The sequence below is a fragment of the Lactuca saligna genome, chromosome 2 (assembly GCF_052625555.1).
Source record: "Lactuca saligna cultivar CGN05327 chromosome 2, ASM5262555v1, whole genome shotgun sequence".
Lineage (NCBI taxonomy): Eukaryota > Viridiplantae > Streptophyta > Magnoliopsida > Asterales > Asteraceae > Lactuca > Lactuca saligna.
Window position 1 is genome coordinate 181,322,893 of NC_136418.1, and position 12,965 is coordinate 181,335,857.

Genomic DNA, 12,965 nt, shown 5'->3' on the forward strand with positions numbered 1-12,965 from the left:
CACCCATTGGCAATGCGGGGTATGTTTGACTCACGAGACCAGACCAAGATTCAATATGCCATCATCAAAGTATGTTATTTTTTTTTCTAATTGTTTAAGCCTTGAAGGAACGCTTTAATAGTTTTTAAAAAGTATAAAATATTATATTTGTATAAGTTGAATTATAATCATAAAGTTAAGGTTTATATATATTTTCAATTATAAGATCTATTATGATTTTTTTATATATAATTTTCGCTTCATGATTTAATTTAAAAGCAAATAGTTTGGGTCGGTCCGGTTAAGATTCTTTTTTGCCGGTTCAAATAACCCTGTTTCAGACTCCGAAACAAGGTGTCACAGTTACGTATGTGGAGGTATCTGGATTAAAATGTCTATAAAAGCTCCATTTATCATACCTCTAAACTCACACTCTATAACACACTATAGTGTGGGTAGTTGAGCGAGATCAACACCACATGGCTTCCTCCACCACCACCCGTCTCATCCTCCACGATGAACCTCAAACCCGCCACCATCTCGCCGGATCTCCGGTGGGTCGGCGTCTATCCCTGATTAACGTCCATTTCAGGATCCCCGTTTCCTTCCTTATAATCTTTGCTCTGGTTGCTGTAATCCAAAACCAATCACAACAAATATCGGCGGTAGACATCCTTCACGGCGAAGATAAATACTCCTCCGCCACCACGTTCGCATATCCGTTGCCGGAGGTTGAGCTGAAAGGAATTGCCATACAGTTGGAATCGAATGCCGAGGTTGAGTGGCAACGCTCAGCTTACCATTTTCAGCCCGATAAGAACTTCATCAGCGGTATAAACTTAATATAAATATTTATAATTCGATTAAATGACTTTTAAGAATCTCGTAAGCCCTTTTTTTTTTTTTGTAAAATGTTGAAAAATAGTTTTACGAGAGTTGGTTTTTGAAAGAAAAGTACGAAACTTGTTTTAGCAATTTCTTTTCACTAATCACTAATTTTTACAAGCTAGTTTTTAATCGTTTTGAGGACCATTTTTGTAAGAAACAATAAACTATCGGTATTTATCTGGGTTCATAATGAATTTCGTTATTATTTCACTTAAATAGTGTCGTAGTTGATTGTTAAATGAATAAAACAGTTAAACTAAACGTTTGTGGTTTTCGTTGGCGAATTAGTCCAACATTTAATGTTATATTGGCCTTTCTTTAATCAAATTAGTTGGACATGTTTCGAGCAAAACTTGTATCTATTAAGTATTTACATTACGTTTCTTTAATTAATGTGTTCTAAGGTTTCTGTAAACTGATGCAAATTCTTTCTTTTCCTTTTGTTTTGTAATGGTGGCGATATATTGTTGATGACATTGGCGATCCCGGCTTTTAGACCCTGATGGTAAGCATTAACGCCTGCCCTTAATTTATGTTTTTTTATTCATATGTGGAGCTGATTTCATTATTACTTTTATTTTAATTATTAAAAAGACTAAATCACTATCTGATATGAATTATGACACTGACAAAGTCGATATACAATCTTTAATAAAATATAATACAAATACCCATTATGTTGGATCACATGTATTGAAAGGCTAGTTTTTAAAAGTGTTCATATAACATCGTCATCATTTTTCATGCAAAGCATTTGTTAATTAATATGACTGGTATAAAGTATAAACTTTAGATCTTCGGATCAATGAGCATTGAGCATGACTTAAGAAATTGGCAACTTGTTACAAGATGTCAAACAAGGAGCGTATGATATTTTAGCATTGGTATCTTTCTGTAAAAATCTTTATAAATAACAGAGATATTTAACGTTTAAATTTCTGTCGACAGTTGTCTAGTGGGAATTTCATGAATATAAGTTATTTTTTAAATAAAACTTTTGGAAAAGTAATTATTGTTGTTGTTAGTGAACGGTGAATGGTGATTATGACGTATACAATAATTGTACGGAAAAAATGTTAAAACCTTTGGAATGTTTCCAAAAGTAGTAAGTGGTTGTGATTGACTGTGACGCAGGCCCAATGTATCACATGGGATGGTACCATCTCTTCTACCAGTACAACCCGGAATCTGCCATCTGGGGCAATATCACATGGGGCCACTCAATATCAAGAGACATGATCAACTGGTTCCATCTACCCTTCGCAATGGTCCCGGACCACTGGTACGACATTGAAGGTGTCATGACCGGGTCCGCCACCGTCCTACCCAACGGCCAGGTCATCATGCTCTACACCGGCAATGCTTACGATCTCTCCCAACTACAGTGCTTAGCATACGCCGTCAATTCATCAGATCCACTCCTTTTGGAATGGAAAAAATACGAAGGAAATCCTATTTTGTTCCCACCACCTGGGGTAGGATACAAGGATTTTCGGGACCCATCGACATTATGGATGGGTCCCGATGGGGAATGGAGAATGGTAATGGGGTCCAAGCATAACCAGACTATCGGTTGTGCATTGGTTTACCGTACTACTAATTTTACGCACTTTGTGCTGAACGAGGAGGTGCTTCACGCTGTTCCCCATACTGGTATGTGGGAATGTGTGGATTTGTATCCGGTGTCCACGACGCACACGAACGGGTTGGAAATGAAGGATAACGGGCCTGATGTTAAATACATTTTGAAACAAAGTGGCGATGAAGATCGACATGATTGGTATGCGATTGGGAGTTTTGACCCTGTAAACGATAAATGGTACCCAGATGACCCTGAAAACGACGTTGGAATAGGACTAAGATATGATTATGGAAAGTTTTATGCTTCTAAAACTTTTTATGATCAACATAAAAAGAGAAGGGTGCTTTGGGGTTATGTCGGTGAAACCGACCCCCCTAAAGACGACCTTTTAAAAGGATGGGCTAACATTTTGGTACGTAACTTTCGATTAAATAACGAATAAATGGTTAAGTTTCCGTAATTTAGATATTACGGATTCTTTTTCTTTTTTTTTTCTTTTTAATTATAATTTATTTTGGTTTTAATGTTATAGAATATTCCAAGGTCTATTGTTTTGGACACGCAAACGGGAACCAATTTGATTCAATGGCCAATTGAGGAAGTGGAAAAACTGAGATCTAAAAAATACGATGAATTCAAAGATGTGGAGCTCCGACCCGGATCACTCATTCCCCTCGAGATTGGCACAGCCACACAGGTAATTTCATAATATTTTCATCTTTTGTAGCATTTTTCTTTTGTATGTAAAAAAAATAACATTAAATTTCTCTGAATGCAGTTGGATATAAGTGCGACATTTGAAATTGATGAAAAGATGTTAGAATCAACGCTTGAAGCCGATGTTTTGTTCAACTGTACGACTAGCGAGGGTTCAGTCGGGAGGGGTGTGTTGGGCCCATTTGGAGTTGTGGTTCTGGCGGACGCCAACCGCTCCGAGCAACTTCCGGTGTATTTCTATATTGCAAAGGACACCGATGGAACCTCAAAAACTTACTTCTGTGCTGATGAATCAAGGTTTCTAATAGATTTCGTTTTTTTATTTAAGTTCAAAGTTTAGTAACCAAAACGCATATGTCAGCCGTTGATTGAGTTCTGAATATATACGTACATACATCTACTAATGCAGATCATCGAAGGATAAAAGCATAGGAAAATGGGTATACGGAAGCAGTGTTCCTGTTCTTGAAGGCGAAAAATACAACATGAGGTTACTGGTACGTGATCAACTCCGGTTATTTAAGTACCAAATTTTTGCAACTGTTGATGATTCGTCGATCTCGATTCAAAATTCAAATGATCTGAATTACACCCTACTGATTCAATTTGATTTTACTTACAGGTGGATCATTCGATAGTGGAGGGGTTCGCACAAGGTGGAAGAACGGTGGTGACATCAAGAGTGTATCCGACGAAGGCAATCTACGGCGCTGCTAAGCTATTTTTGTTCAACAACGCCACCGGAATCAGCGTGAAGGCATCTATCAAGATCTGGAAAATGGGGGAAGCACAACTCGATCCTTTCCCTCTTTCTGGGTGGAGTTCTTGATTATTAATTAGAATTGGTTTAAGTCCCCTCCTTGCGTGCCCCTCTATTTGTATTATATGTTATTATTGTAAAATATAATAGCATGATTATCGATTCCGGCTTAATGGGGGGCATTATGGTAGCTTGTTATGGTTGGTTGGAGTACTTTATTTGTGAGATTATAAATTCAAATTTCATTCCTGTCTTCGTGTCGTCATTTTATATTCATAGTTTGTTAGAAATATGGTTTAGTGGCACTTGGAAATCTGAGAATCGTGATAATCACTTTCAAATCGAAGTATTTGGGTGGTACTCCCAAATCCTCAATTGGATAAGACTCAGATAAAATCAAAGAGAAAGAAAGAGAGAATGAGATGGTGTAATTTTCGTGAGTACCAGAAAACTGACTAAAATTGGTTATATACATTCCTTGTCTGAAAAACTGTCAAAACTGTCATATAACAGTTTTCTCAACAGTCAAAACTGTTATAAATCCGGGTTTGGTATAAGGATTAATGCAAAGTCAATACAGGGTCAAATATTCAAAATTTGGATTTTCGATCCCAGCCAGGGGCTCTGCCCCTTGGACCCCGCTCCCAGGGGCGCTGCCCCCGGACCCCCGTTCGTTCAGGGGTTTCGACCTTAAATGACAGTGTACTTTGATACTTGATCAAACTTAAACAAGTGTGTACTCCACACCTTCCTTACTTGTTTAATATTTATCAAGATCATTTTTAGTCAACAAAGTAATCCCATTACACTTAAATAACATTGATGATAACAAATCACCAACAAACCTCCCCCATTTAAGTGTAATCTTGATTAATTTAAAATGAAACATAACACCAACAAAACTGATGCATAAATGAAATATCGTGACGATTGAATTTCACATTAGTATATTATTCATTCCAAATATTCGAATATTAGGGTGTCACTAAGGATTGAACCCTTTCTATTCTAAGTGAACACATGAAGATAATGTACACAACAGTTTACATTCTCAAAGTTCTAACTTGACACTATATTTTACTAGCTTGTGTCCCATCCTTCAATAAGCATATCAAAGTCAAGTCCCAACTTCTTGAAGCAGCTAAACTTCATGCTTATATAGGTAGTTCTTTTGTCTTGCACCTGCAAATGCAATTTTTCAAAGAACTATTAAGAAATAATATTTCAACCTCCTTAACTTGCAGTACTAAACACATACCTTGGGATGATAATAAAATGTGTTCCAATCTTCAAATATCAAGCTTTCCACATTGAATTCAGCATCTAATATTGCATTAGATGGGAATTGGGTATCTTAATATAAAAGATTTAAGTGGACTTTAAACCCATCCCTACAGCCGCCTTGTGCACAAGATCTCTTGCTAACCCTTTGGTTAGATGATCGGCTAAATTCAACTGAGTTCTTACAAACTCCACAGATATCACACCAGTCATGATGAGCTCACGAATCATGCTATGTCTAACACCTAAATGTCTAGACTTTCCATTGTACACTTGACTATAAGCCTTAGACAAGGTTGCAGCACTATCACATCTGATGGAAATGGTAGATATCGGCTTGGGCCATATTGGAATTTCATAAATCAAATTCCTTAGCCACTCAGCTTCTTTACCAGCAGCAGACAAAGCAACAAATTCAGACTCCATGGTTGAGTTAGTAATACAAGTCTGTTTCTTAGATGCCCAAGAAATGGCACCTCCTCCAAGAAGAAACACCCAACCACTAGTAGAGGAGTGATCCTCTAAGTTGTTAATCCAGTTGGCATCTGAATAACCTTCTAAAACAGAAGGATATCCACTATAAGTCAAACCATAATTCATGGTCCCTTTTAAGTATTTAAATACTCTACTCACAGCTTGCCAATGATGTGAACTAGGATTACTAGTATATCTACTAAGCCTTCCCACAGCATATGCTATATCAGGCCTAGTACTAGTCATGGCATACATAAGGCAACCAATAGCCCTTGAGTATTCTAATTGAGACACGGGAGATCCTTTATTAGGTAGAAGCTTAAGACTAGGATCTATAGGAGTGCTAACAGGAGAACAATTCTCAAAGTTAAACTTTTTCAATATCTTCTCAATATAATGAGATTGAGAGATTGAAATCCCATTGTTTCCTTTTCTAATTCTTATACCAAGAATTACCTCAGCCTCCCCCATGTCTTTCATATCAAAACTAGATGATAAGAATTTCTTGGTTTTATCAACTTCTTCTAAATCAGTACCAAAAATCAACATATCATCTACATATAAGCAAATCATGACTCCTTTACCAAAAGTATCAAATTTGCTATATACACACTTGTCAGCTTGGTTTAATGCAAAACCATTAGACAAGACAACTTCATCAAACTTTTGATGCCATTGTTTTAGTGCTTGTTTCAAACCATATAATGATTTCTTCAACTTGCACACTTTATGTTCATTTCCAGGCATCACAAACCCTTCAGGTTGTTTCATGTATATTTCCTCATCCAAGTCACCATTCAAGAATGCAGTTTTCACATCCATTTGGTGAATCACAAGATTATGTATAGCTGCAAGAGCTAATAATAATCTAATAGTAGAAATTCTGGCAACAGGAGCATAAGTATCAAAGAAATCAATGCCTTCCTTTTGTCTAAAGCCTTGGATAACCAATCTGGCTTTATACTTATCAATTGTGCCATCCACCTTCATTTTTCTTTTGAGGATCCATTTACATCCTAATGCCTTGCAACCAGGAGGTAAATCAGCCAATACCTAAGTATTGTTATGCATGATAGAATCAATCTCATCATGAATGGCCTCTTTCCAGAAATGAACATCCCTAGAAGCCATAGCTTCACTGAAAGTCTTTGGATCCTCTTCAATATTAAAACAATATTGATATTGAGAAATAGTCTCATTCCTTGTTCCTTCAACTAAATATAGTTGAAAATCAGATCCAAAAGACTTAGCTTTTCTAACTCTTGTGCTTTTCCTAAGTTCAGGTACAGAACTTGCACCACCAGAAACATCTTCAGCTTTAGTAGTACTCTTGCTGGAAGATTGATGAATCATGTCCCTTGGTCTAGGTATAGATGTAAATCTTTCTTCATCAAAGATAGCATCTCTTGACTCTATCACTGTGTTTACAGACACAGAGTCATTAGATTCTAAAACATAGAATCTATATGCTTTGGAATGCTCAGCATATCCAATAAAGATACAATCTATACCTCTCTCACCCAATGTTTTCTTTTTAGGTTCAGTGAGCCTTACAACTGCTCTACAACCCCAAACTTTGAGATAACTCAAATTTGGTACCTTTTTACACCAAAGTTCATAAGGAGTATTCTTACTTCTTTTATTTGGAGTTCTATTCAAGATGTAACATGCAGTTAACATTGCCTCACCCCAAAACCCTTCACTTAAACCAGAATATGACAACATGGAATTAACCATTTCTTTCAAAGTCCTATTCTTCCTTTCAGCTACACCATTTTGTTGTGGTGTATATGGAGCTGTGGTTTGATGTATTATTCCAGTTGATTCAAAATAAACTGGATCATAATACTCACCACCTCTATCAGTACGCAATACTTTTATTGATTCATTTTTATGAAGCTCAACTTGTTGTTTATAAATTTTAAATTTATCAAGTGCTTCATCCTTAGAATGTAACAAATAGATATAACAATATCTAGATGCATCATCAATAAAAGTAATAACATACTTATTGTTTCCAAGGGAAGGTGTTGCATGGAAATCACATAAATCACTATGTATAAGATCCAACACCTTGCTTTCCCTAACAACATCCTTGAAAGGTTGTCTAGTGATTTTAGTTAGCATGCATGTTTTACATTTTTCATTATTTTGCATATCAAAAGCAGGAATTAAACTCATTTTAGACATGTCTTTTAATCTCTTATAATGAATGTGTCCTAGTCTAGCATGCCATAATTCAGATTTGTAAAAATTATTGCTAGTACTACTAGAAGCCATGCAAATAGAATTATCACTAGAAGGATAATTAATATTAAGCCTAATCATTCCATTACATATATATCCAAATCCTATAAAAGAACCATGTCTTGACAAGATATACTTGTCACTTTCTAACACTTGTTTGTAACCACAATTATTTAATACAATTTCAGACACGAGATTCTTACGAATCCCTGGAACATATAAAACATTGTTTAAACACAAACATTTCCCAGAAGTAAAAGTAAGTAAAACAGATCCTATGCCCTTGATTGGTTCAGTTGCAACATTTCCCATCTTCACAACAGATCCATCTTCAATTGGTTGAAAGTCCTTGAACCAATATAGATCTTTGCAAACATGACTTGTTGCTCCCGAATCAACCCACCATGCAACTTTATCATCCTGCACATAAAATGCTTCAGAAATCACAGAAATATAATTCTGAATATATTTAGAATTCTGCAATGAAACAGAAATCTGACCTTGTTGCTTTTCTGGATCCTTGGATCCACTTGGTCCAGCACCATCCTTATTCACTTTGCGAAGACGACAATCTTTCTTGAAGTGACCCGGATTGTTACAATTCCAACAAACCAACTTAGCCTTCTTGTTGGAAGACTTGTCATCCTTCCCTTTAAACTTCCTTTTTCCATTAGACTTCTTGGGATTCTTTGAACTTTCTCCTTCCACCATGTTCACAGAAGAGGAACCAACTTGGTTCTTGCCTTTAGGATTGTTATCAAGTTCTTGAGTCCTTATGGATTCTTCAATCCTTAAATGGCTTCCAAGTTGAGTCAAGGTCAATTCCTCCTTGTTATGTTTCAGATTGTGTTTAAAATCCTTCCAGGAAGGGGGCAGTTTGTCAATTATCACAGCCACTGAAATGGCTTCATCCATTTTCACATTGTGTTGAGTAAACAGTCCCAAAATCCGTAATATTTCATGGAATTGTTCCATAACAGGCCTGGAGTCAATCATCTTGTAACCCATAAAGTTACTAACAAGAAACTTCTTACTAGAAGCATCTTCAGTCATGTACTTGGATTCAAGAGAATCCCACAGTTCTTTTGCAGATTCAAAATTCTGATAGATATCAAAAAGAGAGTCAGACATACCATTGAGAATATGACCACGACATATGTAATCATCATTTTCCCACTTTGATCTTCTTCGAGTTGCCTCCAAAGGTTCATCTTCAACAGATTCTGGTAAGACTGGCATGGGTGTACTCAGAACATACACTACTTTTAGAGTGGTAAGGAGAAACTTCATTGTAACGCCTGTGTTTCCAGGCTTGCCATTTTTAGCAATGTAATGGTCTAGGTTAACCTTTGTAACCCGTTTTGAAATAATAAGATTGTATTATTTGAAGTATTATGTGTTTTGTGCTTAATTGCTTAATTATGTGGTTTGATTAATTAAGAATAAAAACAAGCGTCAAAATTTAAGTGTAAATTAAACTTGATATCTTTAGATAATGTTGTAGTAGTTGAAACAAGGTTTCCGAAGATATAAAGAATGCCGAAATTCGAGTTATAACGAGGAAGTTATGACCTGTCGAAGTTTCGCGACAGAACCGGCACCGCTGATTAACGTAAAAAGTGAGATTTACGTTAGAGCGATATTTAGCCTTAGTGATCTAAACGAGAATCGAAGATCTCATTGTTAGTATCAAAGCGATAAAAAGTTAGGCAAGAACGGACGTCAAACGAAGAAGTTATGAATTTATAACGAAATTTTCTGTCCCGGCCTATTAAAAATAAATAATAAAAATAAATTCAAAATTAGCCGACGGAGTCTAAACGAAAGTTGTAGATCGTAGTCTCACATTTCCGTGGATATAAAGAACGTCGAAAACGGAGTTCGTATGAAGAAGATATGAATTTCCGAAGTTTATTAATTAATTTATAATTATTTTTAATTCAAATTCGGAAGCATTATCCGAAGGCGAGTCACAGATCTTATCCGACTTACGCGCCGCGTAAGTGAGTACGCCCCGCGTACTCCGAAAGTGTTGACATCGCAGCAAGTGGCTTCGGATGATGCAAGCGCTTACGTTTCTGAGGCAGTACGCCCCGCGTACTGGCGTACGCCCTGCGTACGAGAGGCTTCCAGCCTCCTATAAAAGGCATGCGAGAGCAGCCGGCCAATTTGCTAATTCTCTCTCGTTTTTGCGCCGAAGCTCTGAATTTTTACCCCCGAAGCCATCCCGAAGCCCCGGTTATATTCCCGAGTCCCGAAGCGAGTCCCGAGATCCCGAAGATCCCGAGAAGTGCGGTGTCCGAGCCGAAGCTCTGCCCGCGAGAAGTTCGATTTTCGTAGAGATCTTCCAGATCTGCGGAGGATTACTACTTCTGCAAGCCGTAGTGCTGCCCGATCATCTTCTGATCAAGTGAGTGTGTAGTTACTTTCATTCCAACACAATATTATGAAGTATTTCCTATAAAATACGTGTTATGTGTATATACTTGGTTGTTATACGTGTGAGTGTATATTCACGCTCTTCTATCTTATAGATCTGAAGTATTCTCTATGAAATACGTGTTATGTGTGTATGCCTCATCTGTTATGTGAAAAAATGTTTTGATTGAGCATGCTATACAGGTTTTGAAACTACGTATAAAAATGTATATTTTATCTACTAATATGTTGGGTAGAATATGGGTAGATAGTTGGTGTGTAATAAACAGATGAGAGGCCTCGATGTTGTTTTGATCCAGTCATCTAGCGGAATTTAGATGATGACCACGGACTTTTCTAGATAGTCCGGTGGAACGCTAGCAGGCTCATAACCTGTAGGTGTTAATGAACTTGGGTGTTCATTCGCTGTATTCCATCCCCCCATGGTTGCCTTATTTGACTTATATTGCTGAGGAACCCCCGAAGCATGTGTAGTCGCCCCGATGAAATATTCTTAGACTAGGTCCCTTGTGTTAGTTATTTAGGGACATAAAGTGAGAATAACGGGAATGGGTAACTGGGTTATTGTTGGTTGATAATAATTAATTTAATTATTTATTGTGGGTTGAAAACCCTATATGCTCACCAGGCTCCCAAGCCTGACCCACTCAGTTGATTTATTTTACAGGAAGTGGCGCAAGAGCTTAAGATGGGCGAACATCAAGTTGTTTTGTTTACAAGTATGTATATGTATATATTTGTTGAAAGACTTGTAATGCTATCGTTTATGCTTTATGATCTGTATCGGAACATGACATCCTGACTTTTGATTATGAAATGAAATCATATTTCTTTATGAAATGTTTTGATAAATATCTATTTTATCATGTTTTGTTTTTGGGAACAAATTCCGCATCTCTTTTAAAATTAAAAGGATTTACTCTGAAAATTATTTTAAAAAGCATAAATGAAATCAGTCTTTTCTGGCCGAGATTTTGGGGATGTCATAGTTGGTATCAGAGCATTAGTTTAAGCGAACTAGGAATTTGTAGGATTTCTAGACTTAAACTTAGAATGCTAAGTGGAATTTTGAGATGTGTGTCTGTTATGTTTTAGACACAAGCACTAGTTTATTTTAGGAAAGTTGCCTAAAATGCTTTATGTGCTAAATGTTATATGTTACCATATATGATATTATTTGTTCGGATCTATGGTCTGTTGCCGACCGGATCTAGAAACCTTATGTGTGTAGGATTCTAAGCGTACGTCTACGATATTAGAACTAGCATGTAAACGTTTCGGAGTGATAAGGATGATTTGAATATCTATCGTGAATAAGGATCTAATTTCACCTTATTCGGTGTGTAGATCAAAAATGGTGAGAACAAGAAGTGGAGTTGGAAATGCTGATGAAAATAGGAATCAACCACCAGTGATTGAACAAAGACCTGTTGTAGCAGCAGCACCTGAGCCAATAACCATGGTTGGTGTGCAATTGATGATTCAGACGATGTTGGATCGTCAGATGGAGGAAACTAGACGGTTGCTTCAACAAAATCGTGAAGAACTGTCGATTCGTGTGGAAGAGCCTGAATTAAATGAAGGGCACTCGGAAGGTGGAAACTTCAGTGGATCAATTGGTCAAGGCAACCCACCGATAGTTAGGCAAGATAACCGCGATGGAAGGAATGATGGAATGGGATGCAAGTACAAGGACTTTTTGACTTGCAAACCATCAACCTTCAATGGAAAGGAGGATCCGATTGGGGTTATGGATTGGATCTCCGAAATGGAGCTAGCCTTCATGACGTGTGGCTGCAGAGGTAAGTTGCAAACCATTTATGCTGTGCGTCAATTCCGAGGTGGAGCCGTTCGTTGGTGGAACACTCTAGGGAAGACTTTGAGCCCTAATGAGCCACTGCAATTGTCATGGGCGGAGTTCTTGGTGCAGTTTAAGCGCAAGTTCTGCTCGGCTCAAAATCTGTTGGAGTTGGAGAACAAGTTCCTGACATTGACTAAGGGCAGTATGTCAGTTGATGAATACACCAATAACTTCACCGATAAGATGGAGTTTGCCTTGCGTATCGTTCTAGACGAGCTGACGAAGGTGGACCGGTATGCGAAGGGACTCCCATGGGAGTATGAGGTGCCAGTACGTCAGGCACATACTCTAGAGGCAGCTATCTGGGCTGCCAAGTCTGTTGAGAACATGATCAAGGGGAGAACCACCAACAAGGTTGAGGTTGGTGAGAAGAGGAAGTTTGAGGGAACATCTGGTTCCAGTAAGAAAAGTAAATTTTCGAAATCTGATTCGAAAAGGTTTGGTGGGGGAAAAGGGGGAGAAGCGAAGTGGTGTGACAAGTGTAAGAAAAAGCACTTTGGGAAATGTAGCGAGGATGTGACCTGCTACAAGTGTGGAAAGGTTGGACATTTTGCCAATGAATGTCCGAACAACAAAAGGATGTGTTTTGGTTGTAATGAAGAGGGGCATATTTTGAAAGACTGTCCGAAGAAGAAGGAGGCAGCTAAGCCCAACATTCCACCAAAGCCGAAGGCGAGAGCATTCCAGATGACACTGGAAGCTGCTAAGGATGAAGCTGATGTCGCTTCAGGTACCTT

At 37.6% G+C, this 12,965-nt stretch overlaps 1 protein-coding gene across 1 annotated transcript; it reads left to right on the forward strand.

Moving 5' to 3' along the window:
* The first annotated feature begins 393 nt into the window (after positions 1–393).
* On the forward strand, positions 394–4,175 carry LOC145028397 (beta-fructofuranosidase, soluble isoenzyme I-like). Its single transcript, XM_078977081.1, has 7 exons — positions 394–810; positions 1,364–1,372; positions 2,002–2,861; positions 2,982–3,146; positions 3,228–3,463; positions 3,576–3,663; positions 3,789–4,175. The coding sequence occupies exons 1-7, from the start codon at positions 459–461 to the stop codon at positions 3,993–3,995; spliced, it is 1,917 nt and encodes a 638-aa protein (XP_078833207.1). The 5' UTR covers positions 394–458; the 3' UTR covers positions 3,996–4,175.
* Positions 4,176–12,965: the final 8,790 nt, after the last annotated feature.